The 18,623-nt window shown below is 35.4% G+C and overlaps 1 protein-coding gene across 2 annotated transcripts; it reads left to right on the top strand.

Moving 5' to 3' along the window:
- Window positions 1–2,185: 2,185 nt before the first annotated feature.
- LOC111401387 (NADPH--cytochrome P450 reductase-like) lies at window positions 2,186–18,397 on the top strand. Of its 2 annotated transcripts, none has more exons than XM_023029098.1 (18): window positions 2,186–2,643; window positions 3,561–3,620; window positions 3,738–3,814; window positions 3,941–3,998; window positions 4,080–4,163; window positions 4,327–4,363; window positions 5,435–5,504; window positions 5,666–5,860; window positions 5,946–6,038; window positions 14,118–14,343; window positions 14,500–14,583; window positions 14,748–14,899; window positions 15,063–15,159; window positions 15,298–15,447; window positions 15,525–15,602; window positions 15,687–15,809; window positions 17,111–17,224; window positions 17,871–18,397. In XM_023029098.1, exons 1-18 carry the CDS (start codon window positions 2,353–2,355, stop codon window positions 17,949–17,951), a joined length of 2,070 nt encoding a protein of 689 aa, XP_022884866.1. In that variant the 5' UTR covers window positions 2,186–2,352; the 3' UTR covers window positions 17,952–18,397. The 2 variants fall into 2 exon arrangements, with proteins under 2 accessions (XP_022884866.1, XP_022884867.1); XM_023029099.1 differs by having other exon boundaries at window positions 2,189–2,586.
- Window positions 18,398–18,623: the final 226 nt, after the last annotated feature.

The following is an 18,623-nucleotide window of genomic DNA, read 5'->3' as shown; positions in this document are numbered from 1 at the left end:
AAAAATTAATTATGAGGAAATATATTTTCCCGTAATGGACATCATAACTTTCAAATTCTTAATTAGTTTGACTGTGTCACGAAAGCTTGATTTGTGCCTTATAGGTGTAGTAACTGTATATTTGTATAGTTCACTTGATAGTGACATATATATAAAAGTCCTTGAAGAACTTAAGGTGCTAGAACTTATTTTGTAAACTGCACTCGACCCGATATAGTTTTTTAAATTTTTTTACAAAATATAACTCTACACCAACTCAAAAATTTTGGAATGTTGTTAAATATATTTTCTGTTAAAGGGTCCTATGATTTGGGATTATTTTATTTTCAAAAGTCGTGATCTACTTTAGTGGGATATGTAGATACAGGTTATTTATGTGACCCACATAAAGCAAAATCATAAATAGGATAGGTGTTTACACGTGGAGGAATAGCTATATCACGAGATTTGTGAAGTAATCTTTAATAGCAACATCCTCAAATCATTTTGAAATTATTGCAATCCGTGAAGCATGTCAAGAATTTGTATGGTTGAGAAACATGACCCATCATATCCAATCATCGTATAGGTTAACTTCAATAAAAGATAGTCCAACATTTTTGTATGAGGACAATGCAGCTTGTATTGTACAACTTAGAGAAGACTCTATCAAAAGTGACAGAACGAAGCATATTTCTTCAAAATTCTTTTATACAAATGAGCTTTAAAAGATTGACGACATCGACATCCAACAAATTCGCTCAAGTGACAATGTGGCCAATTTATTCACAAAAGTACTATCAACATTTATATTCAAGAAATTAGTTCATGAGATTAAAATGCGTTCACTCAAAGTTTTTCAGTGATTAACATCAAGGAGAGTAACTGTATTATTTTTTCTTTGCATATATTTTATCCCACTGGGTCTTCCTAGCAAAAGTTTAATGAGACAATATTTATTTTTAATACTCCAAAATAATTGTACTCTTTTTCTTTTGTTTGATTTTTTTTGCCCTATTAGATTTTTATTAATCAAGGTTTTAATGAGACATATATTTTATAATATGACATTCAAGAAGGAGTGTTGTAAATAGAAAGTTTATTAAGATTTGTTAATGAATGACAATTTTAAACCTTCAGTCCTAGAAATTATTGCAATTGTATTCGTGATTCTTACCTATAAATATAAGACTCTAGTTCTTAATAAAATACATACAAGTCTATTAATTTCTCTCTATTTTATTCTCTTTTCTCTTTCTTATAACAACTTAGAATTTATCGTTAAATAAATTAGTTTTTCTTTAATTATTAAATAAATTAATTTTTTATGCAATAGATTTCTTATAATCGAAATTTAAAAGAATATTCATTTTGACATTATAGTCAAATAAATAAATTCTTTTAAAACTGCAACTTATTTTATATCTTAATTACATAAATCAAAAGAATTACTTGTTTTAAATTTAAACACGTTACAATCATATAAATTTAATTCTGAAATATGCAGAATTCTTATCATCTCAATATACAAATTGAAAAAGTTACTTATTTAAACATTAAACAAGTTACAATAAAATAATTTAATTCTTAAAGCTGCAGACTTCTTATAATCTCAATTACAAAAATTAAAGGAGTTACTTATTTTCACCAAAAAAATTTATAGTTAAATAAATGAAAATTTTAAAATTAAGGATTTCCTTATAATTACAATTATCTTTGTGCTTCGATTCTTTTATAAAGTTCTTGTTTGGACAATTCAAAAGTTGGAAAAAAAATTCAACAAATAAATCAATATTTAAAATCATTAAATTTAGTATTTTTTTTTAATATCTATCAAAGTGTCGAACTTCTAAATTCTCTAAGGACCCTAAAATAAATCAAAAATTTAAAGCTGCAAATTTCTTATAAATCAACTATACGAAAAATTAAAAGTGCTACTCTTTTCAATTAAGCCAATAGTAAAGTCACACTCATGTAAATCAATTTATAAAGCTACATGTATCTTATAATCTCAAATACGAAAGATTAAAAGAGAAATAAATCAATTTATGAAGCTACACATTTTCAACTCAAAAATGCGCTTTTTCAATCCTTTCATAAATACATTTTCATACAAAAACCAAAATAAAAAATAAGAGAAAAGGCCCTTTTCTTTTTCTATTCTTTTTGTCTTATAAAATGACATTTTACATAATTAAGGCCCACAAACAATTAAACAAACCGCTTTGGTCAAAGGCTGATGTCCTTGCACCGCTGTCGGCCTGCATAATTAACACTTCTTCTCCTCCATCCGTTCCCTACGCTTTCCAATCCGGCCAGGCGGCGCTTATACGTATATTGTATCTATATTCTCTATTCATATACGTATAAACTATGGTGCAGTGGAGGCTGGAGTTGGCGAGATCCATGGAGAAAATGCTGGGACTGAAGCTGAGCGAAGATTTGGTTCTGGTGGTGCTGACGACGTCGGTGGCGGTGATCGTAGGGTTTTTGGTTTTTATATGGAAGAGATCGAATGATCGGAGTAAGGAGGCGAGTGCAGTCGTGGTTCTCAAGCCGGTGCCGCTTAAGGATGAGGACGAGGACCTTGATGTTGACCCCAACAAGGTTAAAGTTACGGTGTTTTTTGGTACCCAGACTGGTACTGCTGAGGGTTTTGCAAAGGTGTAAGACAGTTTATTGTTGAATTGTGTTATGAATGTTCTGAGATTACGATTCCCTTCGAATTGGTTTTGAGACTCAACTTCAGGAAAAGTTATTCACGACAACTTTATAGAGTTGAATCAATTCATTGATCTGTCTCTGTTTTACGGCCGTTAGACGGAATCTTTCTATTTGAAACACATTAACAAAAAAAGCGCATCTTGTATCAGTTGAACTTTCTATATGCATTTGAGTGTGTGTTTTTGTTGCTGGCGGGAAAGCATTTAGAAGTTCTATGAGAATTTTGTCGTTAGAGCGGGATGGCGCCCTCTGTGTGTGTCCACAACGAGCATGATGTCAATTGTTGATCCAATGATGTTATTTTGTCCATTTATTTTGATTTTATGCAGACGGAAATCTTGAAGATGGGGAAACTAAAAAATGGGAGCACTTTGTCAGATGCTTCTTACATTTGACAAGTATTGATACCCATTTTTTTGAAAATGCAAATAAATGCAAGATGAATTAGGATGGCGTAATTGTATGTGACCACTATGAGCTTCTCAGTTGTGGATCCAATGATGATATTTTTTTCCATTTATTTTTTTGTTTATGGATGAAAGTCTGACCAGGAAACTAAAAAGGGGAGTGTTTTGTGGGATGCTTTTCGCATTTCACATTATCAATACCCATTCTTTGAAAGTGCAAGTAAATGCAAGATGAGTTTTATTTTTTTTTGTTTTTTCCTTTGTTGCTGTATTGGTTGCTCACAATCTATAATGGTTAATGCATGCAAAAATATATGCAATCCGGCCTAAGATGATAAATCATGCCGTTCTAATGTTTTTATGATGCCTTTTGGCTTTAAAAGTTATATGCATTCTGGTTTAATTAGGTAAATCATGGTGTTATAAACTTTTTATGATGTCCTTTTCTAGGCTTTAGCAGAGGAAATTAAAGCAAGATATGAGAAGGCATTTGTGAAAGTTGTTGACTTGGTATGTTGACACAGCTGTGTTATTTTTCACAAGTCGCATCTCCTGAATGTTATTGTTTACTATGTTATTCGACTCTCTCTCTCTCTATCTTTTTTTATTTTTTTTTGGTTGGAGTAGGATGATTATGCTGCAGATGATGATCAGTATGAGAAAAAACTCAAGAAAGAGACATTAGCATTTTTCATGCTGGCTACGTAAGATCAAATTTCTTAATTTGGCTTTACAAGTTACCTGCATTTTATGTAGCAGAATTTTTCGTGGTTTAGTGTGGCCTTGATTTCCCTATAACTGATAATGACAACATGGGACTACTGCTTCAGTTATGGAGATGGAGAGCCAACTGATAATGCTGCTAGATTTTACAAATGGTTCACTGAGGTTGGTACGAAGAGTAGATTTATTTGATTGTGCTTCTTCCTTGAGCCTTTTCTTGACAAAAAATGCGTTGGAATTTATTAGGAGAAAGAAAGAGAGCCCTGGCTTCAGCATCTTTCATATGGTGTATTTGGTTTGGGTAACCGACAATATGAACATTTCAACAAGGTATCTAGGTTGGTTACATATATTTTTGGGAAGTGATAGATGGACTCCATATTTTGATTCTTGAGCTCATTGTATGTGAAATATGGAGCTCAAATAGCATGTTTGCATGTTATTTGCCAATATCATCTTTGTTGATTATCTAACAGATGCCTTTCTGAAACAGATAGGGAAGGTGGTTGATGAACAGTTTAGTGAACAAGGTAGGTAGAATACTCCTGTTTGTGGCAAGATTTTCCTCTTGCTCTTACCATTTTTTCCTATGCTGTTAGTTTAGTTGATCCCTTACCATATTTTTATTAAACTCAAATCACCACCTTAATGTTATTGGTGATAATTTCTTATAAAGTGTGAAAAGTGATTTAAGCTGTCATTTTTGGAAACATAGATGAATGGTTGTTCCAGCTATCCTCTGATTTCCTTTATTCAGAATTGTGTTATTTCTGTTGACTTAAACTTGTATTACTTGTCAACAACTTTTTTTTTTTGTTTTCTCTTTCAGATTAGCAGTTTTTTATTTTATCTCCATGCTAATGAATTTCAAGTTAACTTGTTGCAATAAAATACTGCTGCAAACAAATGATCTGCTATAATGATCTCTTTGATAAAATTTGATCGTTAAAGGCCAATTAATAGATGGGCTTAAATATCATTTTTGTTTGCTGTTTCTTTTTTCTTGTTGGCCTAGAATAAGTCTCTTTGGCTTGCGATAACAAAATCCTTAAGTGATTGTCGGAGACCTGTCTGCTGCTAGTATTAAATGTATACACTTTTTTTTTAGGTCTTTATGATTTCATGTGTGATACAAATGAGCTTTCTATATATCCAAATGAAGGTGCTGAATAATCATTCCTTTATCATAGTAAGAAACTTTTGATGTCATAGAAAGATGTAAAACATTTAAGATTTAATCGAATTGTAATTGGGTAGGAAAGATATTTAATTATGTGGTTTTTACATGCTTTTGTTGCCACTCGCTACAACAGTTTTCTTAATTGTGATGCAACTTGGTATAGCCACTCAATTTTAGTACTAGAAGTACTTCTTTGGTAGACAATAGGAAAACAACATTTCTTAAATTCTTGGCATCATTAAATGTCTGTAGCAATGGTTTGATAAGGGACACTTTTTACTGCTGGTCTAGTACTCAGCACCGCAATCTTCTTTACTTCTATTTCTTGAATACCATGTGAATATCATAATTTTGAGAAGTTATTGACTATTCCCATCATATTCATATGTTACTGAAGTTTTAATCTTTTTATAAATTTCAGGTGGAAAACGTCTAGTACCAGTCGGTCTTGGTGACGATGATCAATGCATTGAAGATGATTTTTCTGCTTGGTATGCTGTATAATTTATTTTATTTTATTTTATTTTTTTTCCATGCTGTATTTTCTGTACTCACTATGTTGCATCTGCAAAGTGTCCTCTTTTATTCTTTTTGTTTAATGATCTTTTAAAATATGGAGCTGCTGCTCTAAGTGGGAGACTTATTTTTCTAGGCGGGAACAACTATGGCCTGAGTTAGATCAAGTTCTAAGGGGTGAAGATGATCAGCATTCCCCATCTACCCCATACTCTGCTGCAATTCCGGAATATAGAGTAGTAACTTATGATATTGCAGCAACATCGTATGATGATGAATACTCAAGCATCCCTAATGGGAATGCTTCATATGATATTCACCATCCATGCAGGTATCTATATTGTCTGATGCCTGTTCTTTCTGTTTCACCCCTTTTTTTTTTGTGCTCCACTGATTGAATGAGTTTCTTCTTGAAGAGTCAATGTTGCTGTAGTAAAAGAGCTTCACACACCAGAGTCTGATCGCTCTTGCATACACCTGGAGTTTGATGTATCAGGCACTGGTATAACGTAAGTTTTTTTGCTTTTATATGTTTTTATTTTTCATATATGGTGTACAGACAAGCCTCCATGTCTGAAGATCTAATAATCACCTTGAGTGGTGCACTGATGATGTTGATGGTTAAAATGGAAAAGTAAATAAATCTTCGCACTCGATGAGAGAGGGCTAGTGAGAAGTATTACCAGTCTGGAAGTTTAGGCTGTCGGACTATTTTCATATACTGATTACTGACTTTAAGTTATTTGGATGGGTTATTTCTATCCTGATTTATTACAGCAACAATAAAGAAGACATCTTTTTTCTTTACGCAGTTAAGATCATTGCTGAATCTATTGAAAGATATAAAGCGAATATATTCCTCGTAACTACAACATACCATATTAGTTTTGGTCAATTACTCACTCACTCTCTATTCTAATTTGTTCTAGTGAAATTGCATTATTCTTAAGAAGGGCCCTCTTTAGTTTTGTGCGAAACAAAGGCCCAACCACTTATATTGTCATTGATCTAATTTATCTTCAATTTGCACCACCCCCACTTTTTGATGTATATTTTCATATCATAACAAATGCATTTTAGCATGACTATGTATCCATCTTAGTATCCTCATTTCCACTACGTTTATCAACATTTTGCCCTTTAACAACTGCTCAACACTAAATTATTAAAATAGTAGGTCCAATTGCTATTTTGTAGAACTGGCCTCTTAATATTAAAGAGATATCCTATGTCACACAAACTTCATTATTATCATTATTCCTAGTATTATTGATCACATGTTTAATTTAGATAAAAAAATCAATTTTTTTAGTAGATTTTGATAAAAGTTGATTAAATGTGTTGTTGAAAATTTATTAAAAAATTGTAGCTCCCATAAAATGTGTGGTTGAAAACGAGTTTTGGAAAATGGGGGCAAAACAGGGGTTAAAATTGCATTGCACTAATCCAGTCCTGGTTCTTCTCAACCTAAAAACTTTTAATTCCAGAGTGCTCTTCCGAATGTCTAACATATGATTCAATCCCTTTAGATTCATCAAGGAGACTGAAGAAACTTGTGAACTTAATATAATGTTTTATTACAAAGTCATGAATATGTACAATTGTACGGCTATTTGTTAATCTACTGCAATGGAGAACTTAACTTCCAAAAAATTCTAACCTACAATCATTGGATATTCTTTAAAAATCAGCCTTAATTTTTGGAACCAATTAGCAATTAGCAAATCAGCCTTTGACTCTCCTTTTTATAACCGGCTAATTATGGATTTCTTTGTCAACACTCCCCCGCAAGCTGGTTAATAGATCTTATTCATTCCCAGCATGCTATAGATCATCTGAAATGCTCAACTTGAAAGTCCTTTATTTAAGATATCTGCCAGCTGTCCTTCGGTTGCAACATAAGAAGTGTAAATCGCCACTATCCAACTTCTCTTTGATAAAATGTCTAAAAACAAGCTTTTTACAATGATGTCAGACAGGGCTGTGTGCAATATTAATAGATGATTTATTGTCACGAGAAGTTCATTGTTCTATCCCATTTAAATTTAAGATTATCATGGATAATCTTCAACCAGAGAAGTTCACAAATTTCTTGTGCCATAGTTCTAAACTCTGTCTCTACACTTGATCTTGCCACAACTCTTCATCGGAAGGTACAATACCTGATGACCTCCAATCAACAATTGGTCCTGCCAATCTGCATCAGTATATGGTTCTAAACTCTAACTTTGTACTCCTTTTAAACAAAATGCCATTTACGTGTGTTCAATTATTGAAGAATTCTTTATCATGCCTCAAGATGACTCCCTCAACGAATGTATAAATTGACTTACCATGCTTGCAGCATATATTCCCCCTGTTTAGTAGGGATTAAAATAAGTTTTTTAATAGATTTTGATAAAAGTTGATGAAATGTGTGGTTGAAATGTTATAGGACCCATAAAATAAGTGGGTAAAATTTTTTGTTGACTTTAACTTAGATTAAATTCAGATTTTAATCCATACCGTATTGTTTATATGACCCATAAAATAAATGGTTAAAATTGATTGTTTACTTTAACTTAGATTAAATTAAGATTTTAATCAATACCATATTGTGGCATTATCTAAGAATTACAAATTCAAATCCATAATTCGAATATGATAAGATAAGGGTATGTTGATATAGCTTTTAAAAAAATTAAGGATGTGCTGAAACATGTATAAATTTTTTTTTTTTTTAATATTATTATATATTTCTAATAATAAAACTATAGTTGTCAACTATTAGCACAGTTTTACATATATGAAGCTCTTGTTGTCAATTAATTTAGAACTCTGTCAATTATTCAATACTATATCTATTTCCAATCATAAGTGTAAACTGTTGTGCATGTGGCTCATATAGAGTGGAACACAGGTCCTGGATCAAATGGGCCGATGCCGGCGCGGAGCGGAGTGGAGTGAGAGGAGCGGAGTGACGGCATCGGCCTCGCGCGAGTTTGATTCATTGTTTGGTTGTTAGGGACGCTGAATGAGTTGGGGGTGCGGGGGCAACGCCCCGGTACAGGGGTATTTTCTGTACGGGCCTTAAAATTTTATATGAGCCTAGGCTAGGGTTAGTATAAATAATATGTTGTAACCCTATTTTTCATAACTAAATAAAGAAATCTCCGCTTCGCTCTCGTGGACGTAGGCACATCGTCGAACCTCGTAAAATTTTTGTATTGATTTTCGCTTTCATCTCTTTAATATTGCGCATAAAATCCAACAACTGGTATCAGAGTTAGGTTCAGATGGCGAGTTCTTCGATTGCAAAATTTGATGTGATGAAGTTTGACGGATCTGGGAACTTCGAATTATGGCAGCGAAGGGTGGAGGATTTGTTGGCGCAGCAAGGGATGATGAAGGCACTATCTGGGAAGAAACCAGAGGGTACGTCAGATGCCGATTGGGAAGAGCTCGAGGCGCGAGTACTTGGTACAATTCGGCTTTGTTTGGCGGACGAAATCATGTATCACGTCATGGATGTTGAGTTTTCAGGGGAGGTTTGGGAGAAATTGGAGAGTCGTTATATGTCGAAGTCTCTCACGAACAAGCTGCATCTAAAGCAGCGGCTGTACGGGCTAAAAATGTTGGAGGGTACGGATCTGATTCAACACACCAATGTGTTCAATCAAATCATCAGCGATCTATTGCGACTTGAAATCAAGTTTGATGATGAAGACAAGGCAATGATTTTGTTGTGCTCACTACCTCTTTCGTACGACCATCTGGTGACCACGTTGACGTGGGGTAAAGAGACTCGAATTGGAGGAAGTCACATCAGCCCTGTTAGCCTACAATCAGTGGAAACTGCGTACTGGTGAAACTTCACAGGTTGAAGGGTTGATCGTAAAGGGCTACCAGGATCGTGGGAGAAGGAAGGACAGGGGTGTTTCTTTTAGAGGAAGCACAAGATCAAAATCTAGAAATCAAAATAAGAAAAACGTGAAGTGCTACAAATGCCATCAGATGGGCCATTTTAAGAGAGACTGTCCGAATAAAGAAGCAGAGTGATGAAAGGAAAGGTGATGGGTCCTCAAACTCAGCTAGTGTTGCAGAAGGAGACTCAGATTCTGGAGATGGAGACATGTTATCAGTCTCTGCAGGTAATTCTGTAAAATTAAATGACTGTTGGGTACTTGATTCAGCCTGTTCATATCACATGTGTTCTCACCGGGATTGGTTTCATTTATATCGTTCTGGTAATTTTGGATCTGTTCTAATGGGTAATGATGCATCATGTAAGGTCATTGGAATGGGGTCCATAAAATTTAAAATGTTCGATGGTGTGATAAGGACCTTGGAAAATATTAGGCATGTACCTGAATTGAAAAAGAATCTAATTTCTTTAGGCACTTTAGACACAAATGGTTACTCTTATAAGTCAGAGTGTGGGGCTCTAACAGTGAAGAAAGGGGCTATGATTGTGATGAAGGGTCAGAAATTGGTAGGGAATATCTACAAACTACTTGGGGATACAGTTGTAAGTGGAGTTGCTACAGCAGAATTTGAGTCAGATGACACTCTTCTATGGCATATGCTACTGGGGCATATAGGAGAACGTGGCATGGTTGAACTTCACAAGAGGAATTTGTTGAAGGGGGTAAAATCATGCAAGCTGAATTTCTGCAAGTTCTATGTACTTGGAAAACAGTCCAGAGTACACTTCAAGATGGGAAAGCACAAGATAGAGGGCATTCTTGATTACGCGCACTCAGATGTTTGGGGACCAGTGAGGGAGTTGTCCAAAAGTGGATCTCAGTATTTTATTACTTTCATTGATGACTTCTCTAGAAAAGTTTGGGTATATTTCATGAAGCACAAGTCTGAAGCCTTTGCCAAGTTCAAATTATGGAAAGCAGAAGTAGAGAACCAGATGGGCAGAAAAATTAAGTATCTGAGGACAGATAACGGTACAGAGTATACAGATTCACAGATTTTGAAATTTTATGAGGAGCATGGTATTCAGCGGCACTATACAGTTCGCAAGACACCGCAACAGAATGGTGTTGTGGAAAGGATGAACAGAACAATTGCAGAACGGGCAAGATGCTTGAGGCTGAACGCAGGGCTCTCGAAGAGTTTTTGGGTAGAAGCAGTGAACATGGCATGTTATGTCATAAGCAGATCACCACGAGCAGCACTAGATGGGAAAGTTGCAGAGGAAGTTTGGACAGGTAATGAAGTTGATTATTCTGAATTGAGAGTATTTGGTTGTCCGACGTATGTGCATGTATCTAGTGATCAGCGATCCAAACTTGATCCGAAATCAAGAAAATGCATTTTTTTGGGCTATGTTAAAGGTGTAAAGGGATACAAGTTTTGGGATCCAGAGGCAAGGAAGATGATGATAAGTAGGGATGCAGTAGTTGATGAAGCATTTATGCTTAAAGTTTCTACAGATAAAGAGAAGCTCAATTCAGACGAGGGCAGAGGTAAGAGCCAAGTGGTGCAAGTAGAGCTAGACAATGTTAACATAGAAATTAATGCCCAGGGAGCAGATAGTTCTGGGTCAGAAGTGGAGCAATATCATAGTGTTGCCTTAGATAGACCACGTCGCACTACCAAACCACCAGCAAAGTATGAATTTGAGGATTCGGTTTCTTATGCACTCATTACCAGCAATAGCGATCCTATAACTTTTCAGGATGCCATTGGTAGTCAGGAGAAAGGTAAATGAATAGAGGCTATGACGGAGGAAATTGAGTCACTGCATAAAAATGATACTTGGGATTCGGTGGAGCTTCCAGAGGGGAAGAAATAGATAAGGTGTAAGTGGGTGTATAGAAAGAAAGAACCAATGTCAGAAAAGGAAGGAGAAAAATACAAGACTCGATTAGTAGCAAAGGGATACTCATAGAGGAAGGGAGTAGATTATGATGAAATTTTCTCTCCAATCGTCAGACACACTTCCATCAGGATTGTTTTGACAATGGTGGCTAATTTTGATTTGGAGTTAGAGCAGCTAGATGTGAAGACTGCTTTCCTTCATGGTGATTTGGAGGAACAGATTTTCATGGAGCAGCCAGAAGGGTTTTTGGAACCAAGAACAGAGAATCTTGTGAGTAAACTGAAGAAGTCTTTATACGGGCTTAAACAGTCTCCACGGCAATGGTACAAGAAATTCGACTCTCATATGATTCAAATTGGCTACAGTCGTTCTGAGTATGATTGTTGCGTTTACTACAGAGTTCTTGAGGATAACTCATATATTTTCTTGATGTTGTATGTGGACGACATGTTAATTGCTGTCAAGAACATGGATGAGGTAGACAAATTGAAATCTTTGTTGAGAAGTAAGTTTGATATGAAAGACTTGGAACCGGTTAAGAAAATTCTTGGCATGGAGATCAACAGAGATAGGAAAGCCAGAAAATTATGGGTGTCTCAAAAAAACTATTTGAAGAAAGTATCAAAGAGGTTTAGCATGTCAGATGCAAAATCAGTTGCCACACCATTTGTAAATCACTTCAAATTGTCTAATAATCAGTGCCCAAAGAGTGAAGAAGATGTTGCAAAGATGTCAAAGGTACCTTATGCCAGCGCAGTTGGATGTTTGATGTATGCAATGGTGTGTACCAGACCAAATTTAGCACATGCAGTTAGCGTGGTTAGTAAGTATATGGCTAATCCTGGTAGAGAGCATTGGAGAGCTGTAAAGTGGATTTTCAAGTACTTGAAAGGTACAATGGAGTGCGGGATCATGTTTGAGAGACAACATGGTGATATTTCAGTTCAAGGATATGTAGATGCAGATTATGCAGGGGACTTGGATGACAGAAGGTCCCATACAGGTTATATTTTCACACTCGCAGGTGGGCCCATATGTTGGAGGTCAATGGTGCAATCACTTGTGGCATTATTTACAACTGAAGCAGAGTACATGATGGCAACTGAGGCAGCCAAGGAATTATTGTGGTTGAAAGGGCTTGTCAGGGAACTTGGGATCAAGCAAGATGGAATGAAGCTGTACTGTGATAGTCAGAGCGCCATCTTCCTAGCTAAGAATCAGATTTATCATGCAAGAACCAAGCACATTGATGTGAGATTTTATAAGATAAGAGCTGGTTACTTCAGGAGAGTTGTTGTTAGAGAAGGTACATACCTCAGAGAACGCAGCAGACATGATGACAAAGCCGTTCACAATGGATAGGTTCTAGCATTGCTTGAACTTGATTAATATCTCTAGCTGTTAGAGAGGATGTGTCCCAACCCATTGGTCCTAGATGGTGTGGTTTTTTTTTTTCAGGTTATGTTTTTTTCTCCTAAGGGGTGAATATTCGCCAAGGTGGAGATTGTTGTGCATGTGACTCATATAGAGTAGAACACAGGCCCTGGATCAAATGGGCCGATATCGGCACGGAGCAGAGTATAGTGAGAGGAGCGGACAGACGGCATCGGCCTCGCGCGGATTTAATTCACTGTCTGGTTGTTATGGACGCTGAATGGGTTGGGGGTGCGGGGGCAACGCCCCGCGGTACGGTACAATGGTATTTTCTGTACGGACCTTAAAGTTTTATATGGGCCAAGGCTAGGGTTAGTATAAATAATATGTTGTAATCCTATTTTTCATAATTGAATAAAGAAATCTCTGCTTCGTTCTCGTGGACGTAGGCACACTGCCAAACCACGTAAAATTCTTGTGTTGATTTTCGTTTTCATCTCTTTAATATTGTGCATAAAATCCAACATAAACAATCCTAATAACGTTTACTTTCTTTGAAATTGATAATTAACATATATTTTCTATTTTCAATAAGCTATTATTGATAATAACAATAGTTATCTATTACGTAAAAAACTTAATCATGTATTGTTTACAATAATGAGTTTTAAAAGAATTTGAAACTAATAAAACTCTTCATCTTCACGTGTACTGACGTGTTCAGTATGTTTCAAAAATTCAAAAAAATATAAAAACTATAAAATAGAGGTGTCCAAGTGTATTCAAGTTTGGATACGTATCCATACGCAATCCGTGTTTCTTAGTATGCTATGTCTTTTCTAGTATGGAATAAGTAAATCAACTTGCAAACTAGCCTTTGATACCGTTGCCTCGTTAACATTGCCAAGTAAGTTATTCTGTTCTATAGGAGTGTCAATCAGCTTATATAGCATCCCGGTTTCATTTAGTAGATCGAGAATATTTTTCTACGTTGATATAAAAATACCACCCTTCGAATGAGCCACATCAATCTAAAGGAAAAAAATTAACTTCCTAAAAACTCTACTCTCCAATCAAGGGATACTTTCTCAAAAATCGGCCTTAATTTATGGAACCAACTAGTAATCAGCCTTTGTCAGGATGCAGCTCTTACCCCGCATCAGACATTCAAAAGTATTGTATACAAATCCAAAATTACACTAAGATATAATAATGGTAAGTATTTCTTTTTTATTACATAATAAAACTATAAGATGAGCGTCTTATGCTTCAGCACGAGTTTTATCATTACTTTCTTAAGATTTATGGCAACCTTTTGAGTATGCTCCACGTGTTTTACTTCCATGGATGCTGTCTGTGTTTGAACTGATTGTCTTTCTTTCTTATTTCTCTTTTTTAGATATGAAACCGGAGACCATGTTGGTGTTTATGCTGAAAATTGTGAAGGAACTGTGGAAGAAGCAGCAAAATTGTTGGGTCAGCCTTTAGATCTACTATTTTCTGTTCACAATGACAATGAAGATGGTACGCCGCTGGGAGGCTCATTACCACCTCCCTTTCCTGGTCCATGCACGCTTCGTACTGCTCTAGCACGCTATGCAGATCTTTTGAATCCTCCTCGAAAGGTGCTTATTTTGTATAATAGATTGTGTATCTATACATTGCTTTGACATTAGTTTTGAGACCTTTAACGGTCTTGCTCCCCTTCCAATTTCCAATATGTGTGTGTGTGTGTGTGTGTGTGTGTGTGGGTGTGTAATTTTTATTTTTCTTCATTTCAGGCTTCTTTGGTTGCATTGGCTGCTCATGCATCTGAACCTAATGAAGCAGAAAGGCTTAAATTCTTGTCATCACCTCAGGGAAAGGTGAACTAGTTTATACTTTTCTTCATCTGTGTTTAGCTCTTTCATTTTTTCTTTTTATTTTCATGTATTCGCATGCAGTCACCAGAAAATGCTAGTTTTCTCATTGTGGCTTTTTCTTCATTTTTAATGCTTTTCTTTGGCACATCCTATATTTTGTGTTTTAGGATGAGTACTCACAATGGGTGGTAGGAAGTCAGAGAAGTCTCCTTGAGGTGCTGGCTGAGTTTCCTTCAGCAAAACCTCCTCTTGGTGTATTTTTTGCTGCAGTAGCCCCTCGCTTGCAGACAAGATTTTATTCTATTTCATCCTCTCCCAGGTAACTAGTATTACTACTCACTATCAGCAAAAGTCATCTACCAATGCTCAAAATGGTGTGGGGATGGTAATGAATTGAAAAAGGATACCGATATGACATGTTAAGTGCATGTGAGTTTAATCCAGGGGATCAATGAAATTGATGGAATTTTTATCTGGTACAGATTTGCTCCAAGTCGGGTTCATGTGACTTGTGCTGTAGTTCAAGGTCCAAGCCCCACAGGCCGAATTCACAAAGGAGTGTGTTCAACCTGGATGAAGGTAGGAAACAAGATTTAAAAGATATCTGTATTTGTGTTTTATCTTCTTTTTTTCATTCCACTTAAATGTTTCCATTTGAATATCTTGTAAATCATCATTGGTATCTAACATCGTCAAGCCATTTGGAAATTCTATCAGAATGCAGTTCCTCTGGAGAGAAGCAGTGACTGTAGCTGGTCTCCTATTTTTATCAGGCCATCTAACTTTAAATTGCCAGCTGATCCTTCCATCCCAATCATAATGGTCGGACCTGGTACTGGCTTGGCACCATTTAGAGGATTCCTACAGGTATTAGGATGAATTTGAATTGATAGGTTTTCTTTTTTCCTTAAAAAGTAAGCATATAAAATGAATGCATTTTACAGGAAAGATTGGCCTTGAAAGAAGAAGGGGCTCAACTTGGAGCTGCTTTATTCTTTTTTGGCTGTAGGAATCGCCTTATGGTAAGAATCTATTACTCACTCTAAGGAGCTACACCACTATAAAATTTGAGACTGTTGCCCTTCTTAATTTGAACATCTATTTAGGATTTCATTTATGAAGACGAGCTAAAAGATTTTGAGGAGCAAGGTGTAATTTCTGAGTTGATTGTTGCCTTCTCAAGGGAGGGACCACAAAAGGAGTATGTTCAACACAAAATGATGGAGAAGGTCAGCTATGATTAATTCGGATATTGGATAAGCTATGAGATGCTATTATCTCTGTCTAAATATATCTATATTTTATATGGAAGAACACTGGGTTAAGTGTTTAACTGCCACATTGCTGAATTATCCTTAGCTGAACTGTGTTATCCGAGCACTGAAATCAAATTATTTATTGTTTTTATAGCTGTAGATAATATTTCTCCAGACTTCCACCTGTTGCCCAATTTTAAGATGGACAAGAAATGAGAATATAAGTCAAAATAACCGGAGGTGGCAACAATTGAGGATAAATTAACAGAAGCAGCAGGTGGTTCGGACATGTCTTGTATAGACCTAAAGGAGCTCTTTTCACAATAGTGATGCTATTTCTCTAGAGCAGTTTAGAGGGAGAGGCCAAAATCTTGTGGCTGCCAACCTTTAGATTATTGCATTGGTTCTTCTAATGCATGACAGTGCTCTGAATGAATTGGAGAAAAAAGGATTTACATAGCTGATCTCATTTTATTCAGTGTATGATTGTTTGTTCTGATTGATGCAAGTCATTAGGTTCAATTATCATTTGAAAGACGAAAAGTTATGCTTGAATTTTGATTTCCTTTATGGTCATTATGGACGGATAGTAGAGATACAAAATTACACATCACTCTTTTGGATACCTTTTACATAAATAAGTGATAAAATGAAGTAATGGTAATTCTTAAAACCTGCATAATGTGAACCAAATATCTAAAGGATCTCACACAGAAAATTTTGAAACTACTGTAAAATCAAATTATGTTCGGAATTTTGATTTAAATGTTGAAAAACTGGTTATAACTACAAAAGCCATTACGAGGATATACCTGTGAGATTTATTTGTTCTTAGCTTATTAAATTTGAGATGGTGTAAAGATTTTTGTTCTTGGCATATTCAATTTTCAACAAAGGGGACAGATGGTAATTGAGGACAATGAACTGGAGAAAAGCTCCAACTTTCCATAGCTTCAAAGTTTACCTTCTATAATTTGTTTGTTCTTAGCATATTAAATTTAAGATGAAGTCTGTAAGCTTTATTTGTTCTTAGCATATTCAGTTTTTGACAAGGCATCAGATTGTAATAGAAAACAGAGAACTTGAGGAAAGTCCCAACTTTCTTCTATTCCTTCAAAGCCTACGTAAACCTTAGAAAAGAATTGAATATCAGAAAATGTGGTCATCTTAGCCTCTTTTATTTCGTTTATTTTCAATATATGAATTCTTTCTTCAAATTATCTGCAATGTATGCATTATTTTGAGCTGCTTCAGTAGTATTGTTTCACATGCAGGGTGCCGAACTATGGAGTTTAATTTCCCAGGGTGGATATCTTTATGTATGTGGAGATGCCAAGGGAATGGCCAGAGATGTCCATCGTACCCTGCATACCATTGTCCAAGAGCAGGTAAATGCTCTCTCTCTCTCGTGCTTGTGCACATGCAGACACGGGAAAGTGACATTGATTTGGCCATAAATAATATTTGCATTTCTGATCATATAAGACTCTAGCAATGTCGTAGTTGCCAATGTCTTAACAGTACCAGGGGAAGCCCTTAGGTGTTGATAAATTTGCATTTGCACCTCCTTAAATGGTTACAAATATCTAGTTTGACTTCTATAGGAACTAAGATGACAAATTGTTATTTGTCTTCTGTTTCCAGATATGAAATTGTTGATGTTAATATGAAACACAACCCATGCTTCTAAATATCAGTGTAATGGGTAAGTCGAGTATCAAACAATAGTGGAGACTATTGTTGCAAGAAGTAGCGATTCTTGGTTCTTGAAGGTTAGGACTTCATCCAGTGAACTAGTATTATAGTTGTAGAGATGTGGAAATTTGATGGCCATCCAAATATAAAAACTACAGTTTCTTATCTTAGAACATAAAAGCCCAGAGCTAGACCAGGGGAATTACATGACTGTACTCCATGTCAAGTTAGTTTCCTCTAAGACTAGATATAAAATTACGACGAAAAAAGTACTTCGCTAGCTCTTAATATGTCTTTGTAATTTCCTCTTTTTTCATCGTAATTTGATTTTATTTTCAGGAAAATGTGGACTCATCTAAAGCGGAGGCTATTGTGAAGAAACTTCAAATGGATGGTCGGTACCTCAGGGACGTCTGGTGATTAGATTATTGTCGACCAGATCCTTTTCACCATTTCAACGTTATTTAACAAGTTCCTGTTGATTAGTCTGGTTCCAGCAGCCAATGATGATCCCCAAACTGGGACTTCTTATTTATCGTTAGATGGCCTCTTTTTCTTCTTGTTAGACATGGATATTTTATTCCCCGATCGTTTAATTTTTACAAGTAGATACAGGAAACTTATACAAAACAACTGGTTGTAGATTGTAAGGACTGTTTTACGAAATTAGTTGTATAAACTTGTTACAAACATGAAAACTTCTTTTTAATTGGTAGAAAAGAGGAGTTTATAGATAAAATTTATTTACTGTAGTAATTTATTCATTTAATGAACAGATATTGAAGGACTCGATGTTATATTTATGCTCCATGTATCCAAACAAACATTTATTGGTGACCAATAATAATGAGTAATACTATTTGTGATGTTGAATGCTTAGATGTGTGGTGGTTTCTCGGCTTTTCTACCTCGAAATTTTATCAGAGCTCAGGTTTCAAAATGAATGAAGTTGTCACCAATTTGTGACGACTGGGAAGTGCGAATGAACAAGAAGTAAGGAATATTATGAATAACAAGAAGTAAGGAATATTTTGAATAATTACTGTGTTAATATGTACAATTTGTATTGAAAATTAAAATTGTTTTGTTTGT

The sequence above is a fragment of the Olea europaea genome, chromosome 10, assembly GCF_002742605.1.
Source record: "Olea europaea var. sylvestris chromosome 10, O_europaea_v1, whole genome shotgun sequence".
Classification (NCBI taxonomy): domain Eukaryota; kingdom Viridiplantae; phylum Streptophyta; class Magnoliopsida; order Lamiales; family Oleaceae; genus Olea; species Olea europaea.
Note: the sequence above shows the minus strand (reverse complement) of the source record. Positions and strands in the feature narration are given on the sequence as shown.

What these genes read in the sequence shown, in the direction of transcription:
- LOC111401387 (XM_023029098.1), top strand. Translation starts at nt 2,353, where the DNA reads ATGGTGCAGTGGAGGCTGGAGTTGGCGAGATCCATGGAGAAAATGCTG. An exon ending in TTGTGAAAGTTGTTGACTTG is followed by an intron (nt 3,621 to 3,737) that starts GTATGTTGACAC and finishes TGGTTGGAGTAG; the next exon opens with GATGATTATGCTGCAGATGA. An exon ending in GTATCAGGCACTGGTATAAC is followed by an intron (nt 6,039 to 14,117) that starts GTAAGTTTTTTT and finishes TCTCTTTTTTAG; the next exon opens with ATATGAAACCGGAGACCATG.